At 42.4% G+C, this 21,851-nt stretch overlaps 1 protein-coding gene across 1 annotated transcript in view; it reads left to right on the forward strand.

The window, feature by feature from the left end:
* LOC138591157 (transcription factor IIIB 90 kDa subunit-like) overlaps positions 1–21,851 on the forward strand; it is a 127,757-nt gene that overhangs the window by 58,274 nt on the left and 47,632 nt on the right. The window contains exons 13-16 of the mRNA XM_069661678.1: positions 15,418–15,479; positions 16,652–16,733; positions 16,983–17,038; positions 20,386–20,651. Of these exons, the coding sequence (XP_069517779.1) occupies positions 15,418–15,479; positions 16,652–16,733; positions 16,983–17,038; positions 20,386–20,651 (466 nt within the window). The remainder of the gene's footprint in view (positions 1–15,417; positions 15,480–16,651; positions 16,734–16,982; positions 17,039–20,385; positions 20,652–21,851) is intronic.

The following is a 21,851-nucleotide window of genomic DNA, read 5'->3' on the forward strand; positions in this document are numbered from 1 at the left end:
CTTATTTCTCCTAACCATAAAGGCAAGCTGTCCTCAACCTGAAGGGCGATTCATAGCTGTTCACATTTAAAGCCCCCCTCCAGTGAAAATCAATTTAACCTTGTAAACATCTCCATGTGGTGTTTTTCATGTGCTACGAGACATATCAGGGACAACATCAGCAGTCATCTCCATGGCTGGGCCTGTCTGCTTTTAAACTGCAGTGTACCAAGGACAGGCTGAACAACACGTTTTCAGATTGGCAGGTTTGCGACGTCACAAACCTAAGGAGCCAATCCCGTTAATGGTAGGGGTGACGCTATGCATATCATTATGTGTAACCTATGGCAACCACTTCTGAGATGCGTGAGCCAGCTGTAACCGACTACTAACGTTAACATTACTACTACTAATGACTACATTTGAAGCTAGCTGAGTTTCAACAAGTTGCCACTAAACGATGGCAGAGACGTGTTTTGTTTTCCGGCTGTAATTTTACAAAAGGAGAAACGGTGAGCCTTCATTTGTTGCCGAGGGAAATAAAAATCAGAGAGAAATGGGTGCAGTTTATCTGCGACGGAGGGGGCGGTTGGAAATTTGCACAGTGGGCGGGGACTATGCAGATTCAGGAATTTTTAATGAGGGAGAAGGAGGAGATGCTTGGGAAGATTTTTGCAACACAATTGAACGTATTTTGCAGAGAAAACATATCAGACACAATTCATAATTTCAAGCAGAACATTTTATTTGTCTTCAAACATGACCGGAGCTGCTCTTGAAAGTTCATTCACGGCCTTGTTAAGTTCAGACCTTTAACAGATCTTGTGCAAAGATAGCTTTGCCAACGGTTTTCAAGGTCAACAACCAATCATCTTTGAGCTCTTTGGATCGTCAGTTTAAGACAGAAGGACCAAGAAGAGCTTCTGCTTGAAACACTTTTACCTCTTAGGTTTGTTGACCTTGGAAAGATCTGAAGATAGAGGTAAGGGCTTGACAGCTTTAGAGGAGATACTAGTGGGCCTTGGGATCCCGGGAAGACTCTTACATTTCTAAGAACAGTTGGAGAACCCTTCCCCTCTTTGTTTTGTTTGCTCTGCAAGAACTGGGAACAATTGTAGTTGTTATTACGTCATTTACAGGGACTTATTAGGTCATACTTCAGAGTAGGCACTCTTCCAACACAAGAGGAACCTCGAGTGATGAAGGTATGCTCATTGGCACAAACATAAAGGTCCCTTAACCAGTGCAGCAACTTTCTACCATCTTTAAAACGCTGCATATTATCTTCTGAAAAATGGCCCCAACATGCTTTGCAGCTATAAGACATGTTCTGTTTTGAATCAAGGATCGGACTCCGGCTTGTTCTCAACTTAAATACAAACATGAAACTTAATTTCAGGAGCATAAACATGCGTAAAAACCTCAGCCAGAAAGAAGTCGTTGCTACTTTTCTTCACAAAGTCGTGGCTGGAGGTCTTTCAGCATCACAGGCCGATGATGTTTCACAGCAGAAGGGGATCCGAGGGCGGGTTTGTCCTTTTTGATTTCTCTCATAGAAAGTTTGTGAATGTTTTCCTTTAGATGTGAAAGTGGTTTGGTAAATGTAAGACACAGAGCGCTGATTCATGAAGGCAACATTTGGATAAACATCCACGTGGGGGTCGTCTGGCATTTCAGATGTTTGATTCTCCTGCACAACAATGAAGACATTACGCAGCTCTTGTTTTGATGACGGCATTATGGAAACTAAGGCTGCGTTTGCGGACCACAGAGCGTCTTCGTTGTTCATCAAAGACTTCTCTTTATGATACACTTACATTGTAGATTCACTCAGTGCTGATTTATTCATCCTGCTCTTGTGATGTAAAATGACTTTCTGTTTTGGAAAATAGACTGAATATTAAAGCAGGACAAATTGACAGGACTTCTCTTTGATCAAAGACATTTATCTGAATATGGGAAACGCAGCGCCCGCTGTCGAAATGATCCGTCTCTTTCAATACAAACATTTGTCAGCTTTATGAGAGGATGCACAGTTGTGGCAGCCACAGATGGCAGAGAGGAAAAACAATATGGCTGGTCATAACAGTGGAAAGAAAAGTGACGTAATGTTGGCTTTGCCAGTTTTATCCACAGCTTGTATTGAGAGCTCAGTTTAAAACTTAGCATGAGCTCCAGGTCTTTGTGTGTATTATATTGTTATTGTCTCCAAACAGACTTTAGTCAAATGGGTTCTTGAATAGATGAGAACAAACACTGCCAAACAAACCTTTTGCTGTCAGTGTTGTAGTCGACTCACCAAACCTTAAGTCCAAGTCGTGTCCAAGAATCCGACTCAAGTCCGAGTCGAGTCCCCATTACCTCAGTCCGAGTCCAAGCTAGCCAACAGCAGCTAGCTAACGGTGACGTTTTCAACAGTCCAAGGAACTTGAGCATCTCCCTAACTCTCTGGGTGCATCCTGGACAGATTTTTGTAAAAGTTTTAGGTCATCCCGTCGCCTCCTTGAAGGTTCTTTTACATGAACATGTTCCACAGCTCTTGCTCACATTTGCTGTAAAATCAACACAATTGGTGGCGCCTCTTTAGGCATCCCGTCAGGAACTGCTGCTGAACAAGACGGTACATGAACGTGCATGCAGTTGATTGACGTGCCAGCCCTCTGCCAGCTCAAAACTGAATAAATTATTCAAAAAACGAAAACAATAAAAACTAAACAAATAAAAAAAGGCGGAGTCCTCCTCTCCATCCTCCGAATGCAGTCAATGCTCAAGGCCAAGTCAGAGTCATCAGAGCTACAGAGCTGATTGCTGTAACATCTTCTACCAACAGTCAACATTGGTTACTTTAACAATGAATGCAATCTTTCCCTTACGTAAACCAAGTTTGTCCATTACATTCTCTTTGGAGGCACCTCTGTCGATTACCTGCTATTGAAGGAGGGGTTTTTTTTGGAATAGTAAGCTATATTTTCAACTTTCGGAGGTCTAACAAGAAGCAAGTGAGAGATTGTCATCCTTAAACTCAGTTTGTTATACCTCAAATGCAGGCTTTCATCTGTGGCTCAATCGCCTTTGTTTCCCCTTTTGAAAGTCTTTAGCATTATTACTTTAACTTACACAAAGCCCGAAATATGAAGGATTTTTATCAGAAAAATAGCCAATTTATTCATCAGGGCCATTTTTTTTATGTCGAGCCCAATGAGTGTTTAGTTTGTGTGGTAATGCAGTTAAATATCCCCTAGAAGTCTGACACTTCTACTGTTGAGCTGAAAAACTTGGTGTATTTAAAGTGAGTATATGATAAAGGATGTTAGAATCAGACTCTTGCAGTTCCTCTTTGTTTATCGCCACCAGAGAGAACAAAAAGTAAAGAATAGAGCCGCTGTGTCCAGGTGACCCTGTGGTCAACAGTCATCCAGCCGGGGACATTTGTGTCATGTCACCCTGTCGATAAAAACACAGTCTACCTTTTGGACAATGAAGACAAATGACTTCATTAGAATAACATAAATACCATCTCAGGTATGAAACAGGGAATAAAATGTCATGATGGTCTGGAGTTACTGATGATTATTATAATCTAATATGGCCACGTCCTATTTAGTACATTATAATAACGCCAGATAATTAAAAAGTCACTTCTAGTTTGCATTTTATTTGACAAACGGTTCAGATACTCGATCATTTGGACCGAAGCACAGCTAGTGCTGGTATCATTGCCCTGAGGTGATGTTTATTGTCCTGTTTATCTGGTGAAAATCTTGTAAACACACCAGTAGTTAGTAGTCAGAGCTTAATCATGCACAGATGGGTAACGATATGCAACATTTGGGGCATGTTGACCATTTGCTATAAAACTGTTGTGCTTGTTCTGTAAATGAGCTGCTCTGGAGGCTTTTGCAAACGTCCCTACCTTGTCTGTGGCACTTCACGCTAACATGCAGACCTTTAAGGACGGATCTCAAACACATACTTACATTTTTATAAAGGCTCAGTGAACGTTGCTCAAATCGGAGGAAATAGGGGACTATTTTCTGCGGCGGATTAATCCACATTTGTCAGATTGGTTGGTTTGGCGTCTTTTTGGGGATTAAAAAATGTGTAAAAACAACAAATAAAAAAAACTACTTCATAACTTGGTTAAGTGGTGAGTTTATAATTGTTTACATTTGACAGCTTCATCCATAAATGAGACAAGTGGGACAGAGTTCGCCCCCAGGACTCTTATTGTTCAGCAGCTCCTATACGCATATATCTCCCCGCTCCCAATTCTGTGTCCGGCTGTGGAGGAGGAAGAGGAGGAGGAGGAGGAGGAGCAGGTGGTTGAGTGGGCGTACACTCAAGTCTGGGCTCCACCAAGGTCGGGGAGGTCGGGTTTTAATGGGCTCGCCCGGCCCGCCCGTGTCAGCGAGAATCTAGCACTCTATTTATTGCCTCGGCTGGCTGGTTATTTCTCCGGGGCAGAGCTGGCACCGAGCCTTATTACCTCATACTGCTGCAGGGAAGGACTGTTACACCAGGAGCTGCCTTTCTCTTGCATTTGAGGCATTTTACGGACAATGTGATCTACAGAAGCGTTAGCATAAGAGCAACAGTAGAACACTGGATAAAGAGTAAACTCTGCAATATCCTGACTGCAGATATAACGTGTCTTCACTGTGCTACCTGCAAGCTATTGTCAGCACACTGTGTTTTATTGGACTCAGATTTGTAAATGTTGTAGCAAAAGTCTTGGCCTGTTTTTGGCAGAGAATTTGCCGTATAAATGCCAGTAAAAAGTGTTTTAAAGCATCATTATGAAACCCATCCCCTCCCTCTAGTGCCGATAAAACAAGATGATGAGTTAACAGATGAAAATCTTTAATAATAAAGTAATGAACCGGCATTTGCTAATCACAGCTTTGACCATTTAAGGACTTCCCTGTTCTTTCTTTCTCTTTGTGAAGTCCCCACTCAAGGCTCACACTCACCTTCAGTTTCTTATAGACAGGTGCGTAGGAGGAAATATCCAGAGGCTAGAGGCGAGAGAACTACAGCACACTGTCCTTAAACCTGCAGTAAACTTTATTAGATATACAATGTTCCGTCCTTAGACCTTCACCAGGTGAAGCTGAGGAACAAAGAACGTTCCAGACAGATATAGCCATACAGGTAATCTGTACAGCAGTCTGTATGCAAGAAAACTCATCCCATCACACAACCTGTGATGGACAGCGACTGCGTATCTTCATTATGTAAATTAAATTAAATCAGTTTATCTAGAATCATCTCTTCCATAATGAGCAGGCTAATCGCAGATCTTAGGGTAACAGTCACAGGTCATGCTACCTCATAATTACACCTCTAAATAGGCAGTGGATCACCTTACTGCAACATTAAAGGAGCCACATTCAGTTAAAGAATTGAAGAAGTAGGAAATAGGGGACGACTAAAAACAATTTGGAAAATTTCGTGACTTGAAAGCAGTTTTTTCAAGTCTTGTTTGGCACCTTCTGGTTTGTTTCCGTTCAGATTTCTGTGCTACGTGCTAACGTGTGCCAACAGGTTAAGGCTGGCAACCTGCACTTGCGCTGACAACACCGCACGGATGGATGAACTTAACGTCAAATACTTCCAGTTCCCCCACAAGAACAGAAATCTGTTGTTGCGTGTCATTTGTATGAATGTTGAACAACCCAGTTCTCGTTAGTTGTGTTTGGTGTTTGCATATTGTTATGCCTCATAGCAGTATGTTTTCAGGTCTGTCCCATACTCGTGAACGCGATATCTCAGAAACACCTGGAGGGAATTTCTTCAGATTTGGCACAGCTGTCCACTTGGACTCAATGATGAATTGATTAGATTTTGGTAGTCAAAGGTCAAGGTCACTGTGACCTCATGTCCATTCGAGTCTTGTGAACGTGATATCTTAGAAACACCTGGAGGGAATTACGTCACATTTTGCACAACTGTTCACTTGGACTCAGTACGGATGAGGATTAGGGCCACTGGAAAAAAAAAAATTAAGGTCCAATAATTTTTTTTTTTTCTGAGAAAAAAAGTCTTTTTTCTCAGAATAAAAAATATATATATTTTTTTATTGGACCTTAATTTTTTTTTTTTTCCAGTGGCCCTAATCCTCTTCCGTAACTCAGTGATGAACTGATTCGATTTTGGTGGTCAAAGGTCACTGTGACCTCACGTCCATCTTTTTTTAAGCTTATAACAATAAAAACAATAGTAACTTTATTTACATAGCACCTTATAAAACCGATGTTTACAAAGTGATTTGAAAGACAAAGCAAAGACAGGAAGTCGGGAAGCTAACAGAAGAATCAGTCAATAGTCAGGCCAAACACAGCCGTCAGCAAATTCAGCAAAAGGCAAGAACACGACGCAAACAAGTTCCATTCAGGTAAAAGGAATGAAAGTGATAAAACAGGCAGTTGAAGCAATAAAGCGATACAAACAGAGAGATAAATAAAGGAATAAAAGACGATAAATACATACATACAAACTGATTGTTTCAGTCAAGAAAATATTTACTTGCAGCTCCATTTTCATCTTTTATTCCACAGCACTTTGTGTTCAACACCACAGTAGTTTTCACTTGTATCACATTTCATACATTCCTTTCTAAACTGTATTCATATGCCTCGCGGAGCCAGTCGGCAGCGATACGGCCTTGTACCGTCATAAAACCCGATCTTACGTTTCATCTCTGTGCTATCCCGCCTGAAAGCCTGAAAGCTGACAAATTGAAATATCTGCCTTCATGTCTCCCTCTCCCCCCCTGCAGCCCCGTGGCCGAGCGCGGCGCAGGTCGAGGGGTTTTTGGTATGTAGGAGAGGATCAGGATTGTTGCTGACATCAAGAGCTGTGAGTCTGGATAATGTGGGCGCCTTTTGAAGTGTGGATGATGGGTGATCCTGCAGCACCGGGGCTACACAGCTCCATTCATCCCGCAGATCACACACACACACTCGCTCTTTGTTTTTTTGGAGAGGGGAAGGAGGCTGCGGAGAGCCGGAGTGAGGGAGAGGAGGTGTGGAGGAGCGGGCACACTGAGGCTTCCTTTTAATTTAACCAGCGTGACTTTATTCACTTTTATTTCTCCTCTCTCCCTTCGTCTCCTCTGTCTGCGTCCTCTCCTCAGATCAGGCCGAAATGAAACACAGCAAAGGATTAAAAGATCAGTGAACTCCTCTTAAGCCTCCATTTTCTCCCTCTTCCATCTTTTTGTCTTCTCTCCTCCTCCCCTCTGCATTAGCTTCTTTCTCTCTTGTGTCTTACCCGACGTCTTCTCCTTTTATATCATCCGTTTTAACTTTCTGTCTGTTCTCTGCCTCCTTTGTCTTCTCTGCTGCTGTCTGCTCATTCCTCCATGTCCTCCCTCCTGCTGCTTTTCTCCATCACTCTCTTTGTCTCTCAATCTCCTACCTACCTCGTTCTTTCTCCTTTAATCTTCCCTGCTCAGCCTCTCTTTGTCTTTCTCGTGACTATTTTTCCTCATTCTTTCTGCACTAGGTACTTTGTCTGGATGTTTTTGGCCTTTTCATCTGCTGTTTTCCATTTCTCTCGCTGTCTTTTAAAGGACAAGGCTTGTAATACTCTTATTTTTTTTGTTGTCAACAAATCCCATGAAAAGACCAAAACCTCTCATCTTGTTAGCCTGATGATGCAATCAAGTTACTCACACCAACGGAGTTATCTTGTCTTTAATAAATGACTGTCCAGGGCATTTGGCAAAAGTCCTTTTAAAATCATCCCTGTCGAGACGAGCATATTGGAAATAATCTCGGCCCATACTACACTCCTGAAAACATGTCACATGACCATTATCGTACACAGTGCATGCCCATGTGGGTGTAAACAAGAAGCAGAAAATGTTCTGTGCAGTTGGTTGCTTTGTTGCAGACAGAAGTATAAACAAAGAAGAGCAATGGAGAAAAGTGAGCAAACATGGGGTGCACTATAACTTCCAAAAGTCTCAATTTCAGCCCTTACACGCTACGATCCAAGACCAGAGTTTTTAACCTAAAACAGGGTCAACAACATGTTCAAAAGCCTCCAGTTTAGAAGGTTGAAAAAGGCGAAGTAGTACAAATGCTGAGGGGTAAATGTAGTGTTAGTAATGGGGTTTTAAATGGAAACGTGTAAGCGTGGACGTAGCCTTAGACTTTGTTTTGGCCGGCTGAAATAACAATATAAGCTGTGGCTGATGATACCTCTGTAGGTTTCAAGTCGACAGGCCGTAATGGAACTTTTACAGTCGTCCTGTGTTTGTTTGTCGTTAACAAAATTCTGTTCACATTCAGTCTTATTCACCAAAACACATTTTTAATCGACCGACCACTGCTGAGTTTTTAGCTGGTTATGAAACGGACTGAAATTAATTCTGATGACTCTGTATGACCAACAAAGGCAAACCAGACCATCAGCGACAAGATTGATTATTTCTATATAGTTATTTATAATGCCTGAAACCACTGCCGGGGGGGTCGGTGTCAGACGAGGCGATTAACTTTGCGCAAAGATTCACAGCGACTGACAGTGAGTTTGAATGTTAAAGAAAGCAGGATGAGATTTTTTGTTAAAAAACACTTGTTACACATGTACAGGACAAGTTGAGCAAAGAGACGAGAGGTACCACTTTGTCCACAGGGGGCTCCAAAATCAACACAGACCAAAAGTTTCTCACAGGAGCTTTAACGATACACACATAGTACATTCAAAGTACTGCACTCAAGTAATATTCCGAGGTACTTGTATTTCCATTTAATACTAAATTTTAACCTTTTCAAACCTGATTGTTTACATTGGGTAGCAGTCTTCTTCGTTGCTGCCGTTGTTGAAATGTTCCATGACACGTTACCACCACGTGTAGAGAGTAAAACTACATGTGTGCATGAAACCAACTTCTCCATAGTGCTACTACAGGTGTAAAACTACAGAGGTAACCTTTAATGTGCTTTATTCAAGCTGCTGTCTGTGCTTATAGCTTCACCTTTAGAGTCCTTCATCATGATAAACCCGTTTTGACCCTGCCCCACATGCATCATTCTTGTGCAGTAAAAACTTACCACAGCATCCAATGTCTGTTAATCCGCTACTGAAAATAGTCCCCATTAAATTCAGTGTTTGCTCATGTTTGGGTGAAAAACTACAGCGCCCAGCTGTTTCAGGAAAGTAATGAACCTTCTTTATTTGTAAACTACATATTTGTGTGTCAAGATTTACGTCTTCAATATGAACCAGTGAGTTTTAGCGCCTTAGCTTGGGGTTAGAGAAGTCAGAGAGTATTAAGAGACAGACTACGGATTATTGGTTTTGGTCTTTATTTCTGGGGTTTGTTGACGCTAAGAAAAACAAAGAACATCACCAGCCTTATCCTTTAATATCTTTGTGTTCTTACTTTCTATGTTTGGCTCAATCTGTCACCCACCATCTCTCCCTCCCTCCCTCCCTCTCCCTCGCTCCTTTTTAAATCTCTTGTTCCTCCCTCGCCGCCTTCAAAAGGCCGTCTTCTTCACCTGTTAGCGTTCCTTCCTGCAGGGCACATTTTCTCTCTTTGTCTTCTTTTTTCGTCTTCTCTGGTATTAGAGGGTGTCTGCTGTAAAGCATCTTATTCTCCCTGACCACATCAGACAGGCTAGCCGCCGCCTGGGACGCAGTGATGTGAGGGAGACGGGGGAGGAGGGAGGGTGTTTTGGGGGTATTTCTGAAGCAGTAGGGGAGGGATGGAGGGGTAAATCTGGGGTCAGGTTACCTGTCTGCGAGGAACAGGAGAGAACAGAGCGGTACAGATAACAGCTCGCAGGAAAAACTTTGATGTATTTCTCGCAGACTGATCACACTACTGCTACGCTGTCTTCCTCTGTTTCGTGCTTGATTAATCTTCAGTCCGGCAGCTCTCTCTGAGAGGAGTTGAATTTGGCATCTTCTCAGACTGATGCTGATCACGCTGCTGTGAGCAAACACCAGTTTACTCTCTGTGATGCCGGATGGCGGCGCTTGAAAGTCTGACAAGTGTAAACAAGACTTGAAAGAAGAACACCAGAGTACAGTTATGCTAAACGTAGTGTCAATCAATGTAACTCAGTGTCAATATCTGCTCATGTCTATATGTAGCCGGCAGTTAATAACACGACACTGTTGAGCAGCTGCTGGAAGTAGTGAACTGAGGGGTGCTGAACTGGGACAAGTTGAGGCATTGAAAACACACAGAAGCGATTTATATGAAATGTTGACTTTCCTTCGTCTTATTCCTCTTCACATTGTGTTGAAATGAAAACTGAGAGGTCGCCTCAATTACCACCTCTGGTGATATTTTTCTATGCAGATAGATTTCTGGAAACCTGGACAAAAATAAGCTCAGAGCTTATGTGCATGTGTTCGTCCTCGCAGAGTGTTGGTGTCTAGGTATGTGCCTTTAGTCTCGAGCTGCACAATTATGGCCAAAATGATAATCACAATTATTTTGATCAATATTGAGATCACAATTATTCATTAATTTTAGGGATTTATTAGTTTTGTGCTCGCTCATTTTTATGTCCAAATTTTGCATCAAACTGAGACTTAAAATCAGATTCTTTACCTGACTTTGCATCTGTGCAGTGGTGCATACTGGGTAATTTGCGTCTGGCTTTGGGACTTGGATGGTCAGGGTTGCTGTTTATAGATGTTCAGACTTGGATGGGGAGTCGCGTCGTTCTTCCTCTTGGCCTTCAGACACTCATCATGCTGCACTTGAAGGCTTGAAGAAGTTAGTTGTGTTGCTTTGCGGCGCAGACGCAGGTTTCATGCACTCTTTGCACAGTACCTTATCTTGTTTAACATCACCTGCCCTAAACCTGAAATACCTCCAAACAACCGATGACGAGCTGTTTCGGGGGAACAGCTCTTCGTCTTCTGTTCCAGACATTTGATTTGAGTGTCTCCGGACCGCTGCTGCTGCGGTAGGCGCTCATGACATGACACGCCAGCTCCCCCAAAAGTGAAGCCACATCCTCTTGATCGCCCGCTGGAGGGGTGGCTGTTGATTTAGGAGGCGCTTGATTTGCTATGCAGCAGAGTTTACTAAGGGACAAAATCATGATCGGGATTAATATTTGATTAATTGTGCAGCCCTACTTCAGTCTCTCCTCTTTATTCATTATTATTAACAAGCAGTGTAACAAACATTCAAGTAGCCACTAACGTTGTCAGGAGCGATCGCACATCTTAGCACTTGCTGATGAGCTTTAATTTCATGAACTACTTGGCTGTTAAATCTACAACTAACAGGGATGCAGTCATTCCTTAAATTGGCCCCTAAATTACAATTAAGCGAGTTAAATGTAAAGCATAGAGCCCTGCATCCTTACACACTGGGATGTACTCTGTATGATTAAACTCTTTGAAAGTTCAGGTTGAGTAAGTTTGAGTTAGTTTGCTTCCAGAGATGATGAGTAGCCATTATTAATATTCCAGATCTCATTCAGAATCCAGTTAAGCCATGGTGTCTCCCATCGCTCTCTCTCTCTCTCTCCTCCATCAGGTCCTCCCTTCCTCTTTTCAAAAATAATATATTCCCTCAGAGTGCACTTTGTTGGAGGAGAGATCCTTCCCTCTCCTCTTCCTTCAGTGTGAGGTCGGAGGTGTTTTCCAGCGGGAGTCACTGCTGAAGAGATGAAGCTCCTCGGACAGGGAAGAAGCATGTTTGGGGAATCCTGTGTTTTTTTCACTGCATTGTAAAGCAGGCAGATCTGACTCTCTGAGTTTCTGAGCTGCTGCCAAAAGACCTCAGGCTTCTGTCAGCCTGGACGGGAAGAGGAAACTCGTTCCTCTCTGAGTACAAGGTCATCAGGGAGCCCGTTTCTGTTTTCCACCAGGAGTGGGAAGTTTAGTTTTTGTGCTGCAAGCCACGGCCACTTCTCTCTGCTAATGGGGTGATGTAATCCACTTTTTGTAATTCAGAGTGACACAAAGTGTTTTTGGCCTTCGAGAGTTTCCACTGATGGAGGCCAGGCCGCTGCAGATCTTTTTTTTTTCTAATAATAAGGAGACATCTCATCTAGATTTATCGAGCCTAGTGTGACCACCCTGTCACGGCTTCCAGTGTGTTGTTTCTTAAAGGAGCGGCTTCATTTAATATGTATGTAAACAACACAGTACAGGCACAGAATGCCTTCAAACTGTGTCACCTGACCTTCAAGTAGAACTGAAAATGTTCTGTTTTATCCCCTTTTTGGCTGACCGCCGGGGTCAGCCCCACACATGGGTCTGTATGTGCCTGACTGACTGAGTGAGTCAGTGACGGTACTTTCAGAGCCATAGAGAGAGAGAGTTGCGACGTCGCAATGGCGGATCATGGAGCATATATGACGCGACTCTCTGTCTCTATGGCTCTGGATACTTTGTTCGGGGAGTAGGCGGGGCTCCTCCTCCGCTGCTCGGCCGCTGTCCTCACCTACGTCCGCAGCGCGCACCTGCTTTCGAGCACGTTATCATCGGCCTCATAAGGACAGTCCTCCTTGTAACACATTGCCCACAAAACATTGACCTGATGCGGTCAGCCACATACGAGGTTTTGACCTCGTCTTGTTCAAGTGTTTGTAAGTTTCCTGCTCATCAGTCAGGACAATAAACATCAAATGATTAGAAAAAGTTCATCTATTCAATCATAATTGGGATCATTAAAGGGATAGTTTGTTCAGTCTTTTGTTCCTGTGAAGGTGCTGATGATGAAAAATCCAGTCTGTTAAACCAAGCATCATTCTGGGGACGTTCAGGTGCATCGAACACCCGTCCACGTAAACATTATTTAATGTTTCTCTGTGTTTTGGCCCTCTGTCCTCACTCAACCAGCGTTTCCTCGCAAGAAAACTGATCGTTTCCAAAACTGTCTCCAGAGTGTGTAAATCTTCAGGCCTCATGTTTCAGACTGTAAACTGCTCTGAACCTCTGCTTACACAGTGAGGGACTTTAGCCGGTCGGGGGCTGTGCAGAGGAAAACTTTCTGTTGTGTATCAGCTCATTTGTAATGCCTCTACATTCTGCACAGCTGTGGTCATTATGCTGGATTTATGTTGAATTTGTCCGACAATGTTTGGGGATGGCTGCTGCTTAACATATGGTGTCTCTGAGACACAATTAAATCCTGATTTTTATAGTCGTTGCATTGTTAATATAAAGTCTGTTGCTTATTTGTCTTCAGCTAAGAAAGGAAATAAGTAATACATGTAAAAAAACAAACTAAATTGTGAGATCGGCTGTGTTTCAACACAGTTTTGATGATCAAAGACTCCTCAAAGCTTCATACTTTGTTGCAGCTTGTTGTTTTCCAAATTAAACAAAAAGAGTTTTAACTCGTCTGTTTTTGAGTCGTTGAGGTTCTTCGCTGCGGATGAGGTCTCTGTTTGCACGTGGAAGCGATGGCCCGGAGTCGTCCTGTTTCTCACAGACTAAAGAAAACAAAAATTTAAGAAGCTAATTGTAGATGTAGTAAAGGTTTGTTTACCTTCTTTTCTTTTTGTGATCCAAATTATAACCCGACTATTTTATGTGGGCAAAGTTTTATGCGCCTTACATGATGCGCCTTGAAGTTTGGCGAATTTTGTTTGCAAGGTTTATGTCTCACAAAGAAAGGAATTTTAAATAGCATTGTTTTGTATGAAAAACTGTTTTTTTTGCTTTTTTAGTTCTGGTATTGAAAAATAGCAGTTGGAGCAGCGCTGGTTTAGCTCAGTGGTTAAATCGGCGGCCACGTGTACAGATGTACAGTCCTTGATGCGGCAGCCCCAGGTTCCTTCCTGGGTCTGTGTTTCATCCCCACACTCTTCCCCTGATTCTGATACCATCCGCTGTCCTCTCTCTCTCTCAATAAAGCCATAAAAGTCCAAAATTAAATAAATAAACGAAATAAAAACCACTTGGAGCTACGTGTTACAGTGACCTGAGTTCATGTCCTGACAAGAACCTTTGCCACATCACTTCCCTCTCCGTCTCCCGGGTGCTTCACCGTCTACACTGGAAATAAAAAAGTTTAAGAAAGTCAAATAAAAAACCTCTTCCTCTCTCATATTTTAACTCCCATATATGCTCAGCCATCTAAAACTCAGAGTCCTCAGGTCTGCAGATTCTCCCACACGCTCACCAAGAACATTTCTATGGGTTTGATCAAATTAGCGAGTGTAGATATATCAAAGCCCCGGCTGAATAATAACTGGGTAATTGCTCCTCCCTCCTCCTCTCTCCGGGGTTGGACTGGTGTTATCAGCTCTTAGTCTCGCTGCCTCTCTGCCTCCCGGAGCTGCCAATCTCTCCCAGGGCTTGTCTCCATCTTATCTCCCTTCCCCCCACACTTCACGGAGAGGAAGTTCTTAGAGGGCTGGGCCCGACAGATAGCGACTGACCTGTCTCTTCCCTCTGGAGCGGTTCCTTTTTTAAGCAATGTGCGAACTGAACTCAAATGGCTGACTAGATTATCCCCCCCTCTCCCTCGACTTTTGGAGAACACACCCTTTACTGTCTGAGGAACGGTGTATTCCTCTTCCTCATGTATTCCCTGTCTGTCTATGCACCTGTCTCTCCTTAATGAAGCGGGAAGGCTGCCTGTGGACTCAGGTGGCACGTCTTTGAAGCTGCCGCCCTGTTGGGAGTTTGAACTCGAGGAAGGAGGGCCCCTGTGAGCGCGTCAAAGGCGGAAAGCTGACAGAAGTTAAACGACTCCCATAAACCTGCCGCTCTAAAACGTTTCTCTCCAACTTTACCTCCTTTTGATTGACTGTCTGATGTGTGAAGGCAGCTAGAGAAGAGTTGCACTGTGTTTCAAAACAGCTAATCAAGGTGGAGGATCTTTGGAGTGAACGCTGTTGAATTCCTCCTGCTGTCAAAGCCTGAACTCGCTGCTTCCTTTTGTTTCTTTTTATCAAAGTCAATCTCATTTCCTTTGAACTTTTCCTCTTCCAAAATTGAACCGTGCGCACAACGAGGGATTTCAGACACCTCCTTTCTTTTTATCAACGCATTAAAACGTCTGTTGTTTCACTCTCACTATCAGCTGCATCACACAGAGACGCAGGTAGAAGCCTGAGCGCGTCTCGGGGCGTCGCGGCATGAAAAATGCAAATTGACGTTTCAGCATCTCGCTGTTTCAAAATAAAGCGCGCTGCAATCTAGAAAGCGTATCGTAATTGAAGAGAAAATGTGTTAAAGGTAGATCCGCTTAGACGCCGGTTAAGCCTATTAGCGTCTTATCAGAAGTCACAGTGCGTTTTATTTGCTGATTAACCCTCGATGGAAGATGCTCCACAGCACTTCCACGAGGACGAGATGCAGCTGGATGTTGGAGGGCGTTTTTTTTCAGCCAGCTGCTGTTTCCTGTTCCACCCCTCTGGGACGTGGAAGCAGCCGTGAAAAAGCGCATTACAGCGAATTTTCTAAGTGTGTCCGATGTGGTTTTTGTCTCTGTGACAGATGGTGCTGCTGACAGCGGGGAGCTGGACCTGAGCGGGATAGATGACAGTGAGATAGAGCTGGTATGTACCTGCTGATTAATGAGGTCCACTGCACCTGAAACACACTCCTGTCTCACATGTGCTAGGATGCACATCAGAGAAAAGGAGCTTCACACTACTGAACTGAATTCGCTTTCCTGAAGGTGCTGGTCGAACTCTCTACTGTTTACATTTGCTTCTGTGTTGAATTATAACCTTACATTCATGTGGAGTCATGGCAGACTTAAGTAAATGTTGGGTTGAGTTGATGCTAAGAAGCTTTATTCATTAACTGATCATAATTCATGAATTAATTCTTTACACATATTATTTTTTCTTTGTAATGTTGTATTAGGTTAACTTCAATTAGTCCATGAAGAGTGACATAAATTCGTTCATATCACATTATCGATTTTCCCGCCACTCATGGCCACTCATATTGATACATTTAACGGATTTAAAACACCCTTATATTTCCTTCAAATTCCTATTATCACAATGATCTCTGCTCCTGTAGATGTTGCTTCGTGGCTAGTGGGCTGGTTTCTTCTAGAATGGCAATTTTGTGGCACAGCAAGTTGTATGCTTGGCTCCACTTTTATATTTTCAGTAAATTATGAAGAGTAATGCAAAGTATTACCATGTGTATTGTATCATGTATCGCGATATGTATCGTATCGTAACCCATATATCGTGATATGTGTCGTATGGTAAGCCATGTATTGTATCGTGACCCATGTATCATGATATGTATCGGATCCTGACCCATGTATCGTGATATGTAGTGGGACCCATACATCGTGATATGTATCGTACCGTTACCCAAGAGCCGTATCGTGACCCATGTTTCGTGATATGAATCGGATCGTGACTTATGTATTGTGACATTTATTGGATCGTGAACCATATATCCTATCGTGACCATGTATCGTGATATGTATCCTATCGTGACCCATGTATCCTATCGTGACCATGTATTGTGATATGCATCGCATCGTGACCATGTATCGTGATATATATCGGATCGTGACCATGTATTGTGATATGTATCGGATCATCGTGACCCACGTGTCGTATCGTGACCCATGTGACTGTTTTATTTGATCACATTATGCATTTAGCAAAACAGAGGACTATTTTACTTCATACACAAATTACCAGTAATATGGTACAATCATTTTCTCCCTACTGACGCTCCCTTTGCCTCTCTGCAGTACCTGCTGAGTGACAATGAAATCAAAGTCAAGACGGCGCTGTGGATGGCAGAAAACTCCGACTACCTCAAAGAGCAAAAAGGTAACTCTCAGAATAAAACTTGATTCCTGTGCTTGTTCAGTTTCAAGGTAGAATTTATAATTTTTTTGGCTGCAGTCGCCGTGTTGTCCCCAAATGTACCTCCCACTTTCATTATTTTATCAGCCAAACAGAGTTAAACCTCCAACTGAACCCACCAGCTTGTGCACTGTGGTAATATCCCACCGTGTCGTATTGTAATTGTTATCTCAGCGTTTGTATGTTCAGACCTTTTCTTGTCTCTGCTTTCAGAAAAGGAAGCAAAGATAGCGAAGGAGAAGGAGCTCGGGATCTACAAGGAAAAGAAGGTAACAGCATTCAGCCTTAAAAATATTAAGATAAAAGGAGGGCGGGGTGTCAGAGCCAGACACAAACAGGAAGTTGATCGGAGGCAGAGAGATGGTCAGACAAGTTAAAATGGAAGAGGAACGTTTGTTAGTCAGAGAAGAAGAAGCTTAGAGTTGTATAGACCAAAAAACAGGGATCTTAACACAGACAGCAGTCGGATTCCACCCTGGATTCTGAAACCAGTTTAAAATACAATGTTTGATTTTACTCTCTGAACCGGCCACTGACCTTTTTTTATCACCTAACCTGATGTACAATTCTCCGCAAATAACGATTTAACCTGCTCATCTCTATTGGTCATGCAGGCTGTAATCTATTCAGAAAGAATGCCTCTAGGGTCTCTACTAAAGATTACTTTTGATATTGATTACTCGAGTCGATTATTTTGTCCATACAAACGACGTGAAACAGGTCCATTACATTTCCCTCCAAGGGGATGTCTTTATATTCCTTGTTTTGTCCAACCTGCAGTCCAAACCCAAAAGATGTTCAAATCACAGTAATACAACAAATGGAAAAACAGCAGATCGTCACATTTACAAAGCTGAAAAAAGATATTGTTCTGTGTTTTTTTTCATTGATTTTTTTATGGAAACAATTATTATTATTTAAATTGTTGTCAATTAGTTTTCTGTCTGTTGGTTGAGGGCCTGTGTCCACTAACAGTGTTGTTCGCACTGACAGCGCCTTTTTTTTTCTATACAACATAAATGCAGTTCAGCATTTTCAGCTTTTTCTCAGTTGGAAATAGTTCAACTTTTGGAACACCACCGCGCTTGTCAATGTCACTTCTCACTCCCCGACCAATCAAAATCAAGAAGGGGCGGGACATTGTCAATAACAATGTCGGAGGAGTTGTAATCCTTTTGTTTTTTCGAGGGTACAATTTCCAGGTCTAGAGCTGCTGCTAAAGCCAGGACACGATTCCTTTCCATTGTTTTTATGTTTTTGTGTAATTTCATTGCATGAATGCAAAAATTAAGCATACAGAGCAATTTAAAACAGATTTAACGGCTACTCCCAAGGGAAGCGGAAGTGACGCCAGATAGCTTTCATCACCTAGCAACAGTAATTGCCGTTACATTATAGAGAAATCAGAAAAGCAGATTTGTGAAGTTGAAACCAGAGATTGTTTGATCTTTTTAGTTTCATACATGATTGACAGAATTCAGCGATTGTTTAAATTGTTGTTGGTTCATTTTCTCAGTCAGTCAGTTGATCGTTTCAACAGCGCAAGTTGTACATTAAACATCTGTAAGTCAAATATTCAAGATAAACAGGTGATGCTCTGAGACAGAGTCAAAGTGAAACAGATGCTCATACAGACTACGCTCACACAGACAGGTAGCTTAGTCCTGTGAAACTGGTTCTCTCTCATTTCCCAGTACTGATTCTGGCACAGTTCAGCCTTTTCAATAGACCCCACATCTGTTTACTGGTTTAAACTAGCTGGATTAACTGCAGTGAAACAGACCTTTAATGAGACATGCAGCCTCCTGACGGCACTGATCCAAACAGCAGCACTCCGTCATGCATAAAAATAACAAGAGTGTCCTCCATTTTATTTATTTATTTACTCATTTGGCAAAGTGAGCTTCCGTTTGTATTTTCTAACACTCAACATCCTGAGTTGATTAGCTGCTGCTGTGGGGATCAGTTAACTGTCGGGCTGAGGGAGAGGGTGCTCGAGAAGCCACCTGAAAACCATGAAACTGTTGCGTGAAATGTGTTTAAAAGTTTTTCAGTGTAGAGAAAATTTGGCCGATCCGTTCTCATAATTTGGATTCATGTCAAGGTGAACATGGAATAACTGAATCCGGGTGATGACCCCAATCTGGTGCCTTAATTGAGATAAATTGCTGATTACAGAAATGTGTTCAGCTGTAAATTTGCTTGCGAAGATGTTCCTCTGGTGGTCTGAAATTACTCGCACATATTTTTTGGAGGGCAAGTCGTTCCCATCTGGGACCTTAATGGTTTAATAGACAGACAAAATATTTCCAGATAACGTTTGACCCTCGTCTGCTGAGTAGAGTCGGTTCAATTTAGTCCAGCTAGATCAACAACAAGGTCTTAATCAGAGCCCGTTGAAAATGTCGAGTCGCAATCGCAGCCAAGATGGTGTTAGCTTCAATGTGGACCCCCCAGGAACTGTAGATATCGCCATGGTGACATCAAATTGATTGTTCTTGTTTTGGTATAAATGCTACTATGAGCTTCATCTTTAGCCATGCTAGCAGCATGACTAAATCTGAAAAACGAATTGCGTTCTAGAAAAATTAGCAAATGTTAGGATGCTAACAGTAAGGTAGCATTAGCATGACAGCTAAACTAAGACAGTGAACGTGTTTAACATTATACCTAATAATCTTTAACTAAGCATTGTGATGTTATATAAAGCTGTGGAAGAAAATAAGAGACCACTGCAAGCATATGTTCTATTTAAAAGTTTGTGTTTGTGTCAAATTAACAATATTTCTCACTTCCTCCAATTAAATTATTCTTATTTAGGGTCTTTTATTTGCAGAAAATGACGACCGGTTAAGAAAACCGAAAGATGCAAAAAAAAAGATGTTTTCCAGCCCTTGATTAATGCAATGAAAACACGTTCCTGTTTAAGCAACAGAATACTAATGGTTTAACTCAGGAAGAGTTCAGAGATCTTTATTTGGGGTAATAACCTGGTTTTTAATTACAGCTTTCATGCATTTTGGAAGACTTTCACGTTGCTGTTGGCATGAAGAGAGAGATGCTGATTTAAGGAACATGTGGAGGGGTTTCTAAATGTTTTCTGGGGCTGTATGTTAGCACACTGAGGTTAGCATTTAGTTCGAAGCTCATCTGTGTTTAAGGAATGGGGGGGAATTATCTTTGAAACTATTTGAACTGTACTACTGCCGATCCAAATGGTTTAAAAAACGGGCTTAATTGTGAAATAAATATCTAAAATGATTCATGTATTTTGTATAGATATATTCAGGTTTTTATTTAGTGGATCATCAACCTCAAACAGATTATTTTATTTCTCCAGTTGTCCAGAAAGAGATAAAGAAAGTGTTTTTCCTCAAGCACAAAGGTGGCACCAAAAAGTTCCCCTCCTTTTTTAAAGTGATGACACTTTAAAGTTTATACCGTCCCCGGGTTCGACCACAAGCTATCCATTAAGCTATGTACTTTTGGAGTTTGTACATGTTAAGTTAAGAACTTCTTTCTTTAATATGTGGCATGGCTAAAAAAAACTAATTTTTTACTTTTAGTCATTATGAGAAGAGTCCTTTTTTTATTGGTTTCTCTGGTTTCCTGACAGCCCAGAGGACCCAACAGGAAGCGCCCCCCGATCCGAGCCGACACAGCAGACGAGGCCATCGAGAAGATGCTGGAGCAGAAGAGGATCTCCACCAAGATCAACTACGACGTCCTGAAGGACCTCAACACCAAGCCCGGCGCCAGCCCGGCTCGCGTGGTCGAGTCTCCGAAGAAGGAACCGACCGTAACGAGGCTGACCGCACGTAGCCGCAAATTTTCTCCAGCTCCGCTCAGCCTCAGCACGCCGCTCAGCACCCTGGGAAAAAGGTGGGTGGAAGGCATGTTTTGTGTTTGTGAGCAGGTGCAAGAACCAGGTTTGAGAGGGCGTTTGTCGTTTGAGGACGGGAGTCTGAACAAACAGTTTCCTTTGTCTTGATATAGCTGAACTTACTCTGTGGTTAAGTCCAAAAGAAACCGAAATACAAACCGTCACAGCCTTTATCTCTCTCACTTTGACTTTAATGGAAAAGCTCTCAGTCTTTCTGTACACAAAAACAGTTTCACATTGCTCTTTAGAGGTTCCTGAAGTCATTCTAGGATATATCGGAAATCTGAAGAACCTGACACGTAATGCTGGTAGCGGATAATGTAACTTTGAGCTGTAAGCTGCGCGCCTCAAGCAGAGCTGAGGTGAGGACTGAGGAGGACTTTTAAGCTTTCCTCTTCATTCCTCCACATCTCCGCTTTTTCTTGTACAAACTTTTTTTCTTCAGCCCCAAAATCTGATGATTTATCAGATCCACCGCGGCTTTCTCTACACATAAAAGGCTTTATACATCTGTTCTTTTAACAAATGCAGTCGTACTTCCCAACACCTGTAGACTGACTTTGATGTGTAGAATTGGTGAAATTCCCCTGAAAGATCAAATCCACTTATTTTCATGTAAATAAATGTCTGTTAAGTCACTATCTATCGCCACATGAGGTAACACAATGGTGATTGAGCCTATGGCCCACTGATGAAAGCCTTTGTATTTGCAGTATTACAGACTGGGTGTCTGGTGAGACTTTCGCAGAATAAATCACAAGTGGCGCCCAGTTAGTGACGTGTTTCCATCAGCCAGCAGTGGTTGGTCTGCCAGAGAGGGTAGGCGGAGCTAAGCGGCTGCTTTTCCGGTCTCTGCAAGTGTTGCGAGTAAACAGTAATCTACTATGGCTGAACAAACAAAGAAAAGATGGATGACTACAGATACAACTTCAACAATAAGTGAAAATCCAAAGAAAAAGAAACAAACTCGACGCTCAGATGAAGCAAACAGTCTGAAAAGGAAAGCGACCGTCAGCCAGGAAAATCAAGAGTTACAACCGGAGCCAACCGTGGACGTCACACAGGTGACACTGTCTGGATATCTGGGAAGTGTGCTCCCGTAATTACAGTTTATCGCCACAGGTGGCGCCAAAGAGAACGAAACTAAGATCTTCAAGATTGCAACTTCAAGTTGAACTTGGCAATAATAATTTTATCTC

Source organism: Semicossyphus pulcher, unplaced genomic scaffold, assembly GCF_022749685.1.
Source record: "Semicossyphus pulcher isolate SPU_LCO1_2020_fin unplaced genomic scaffold, fSemPul1.0.p SCAF_14, whole genome shotgun sequence".
Classification (NCBI taxonomy): Eukaryota; Metazoa; Chordata; class Actinopteri; order Labriformes; family Labridae; genus Semicossyphus; species Semicossyphus pulcher.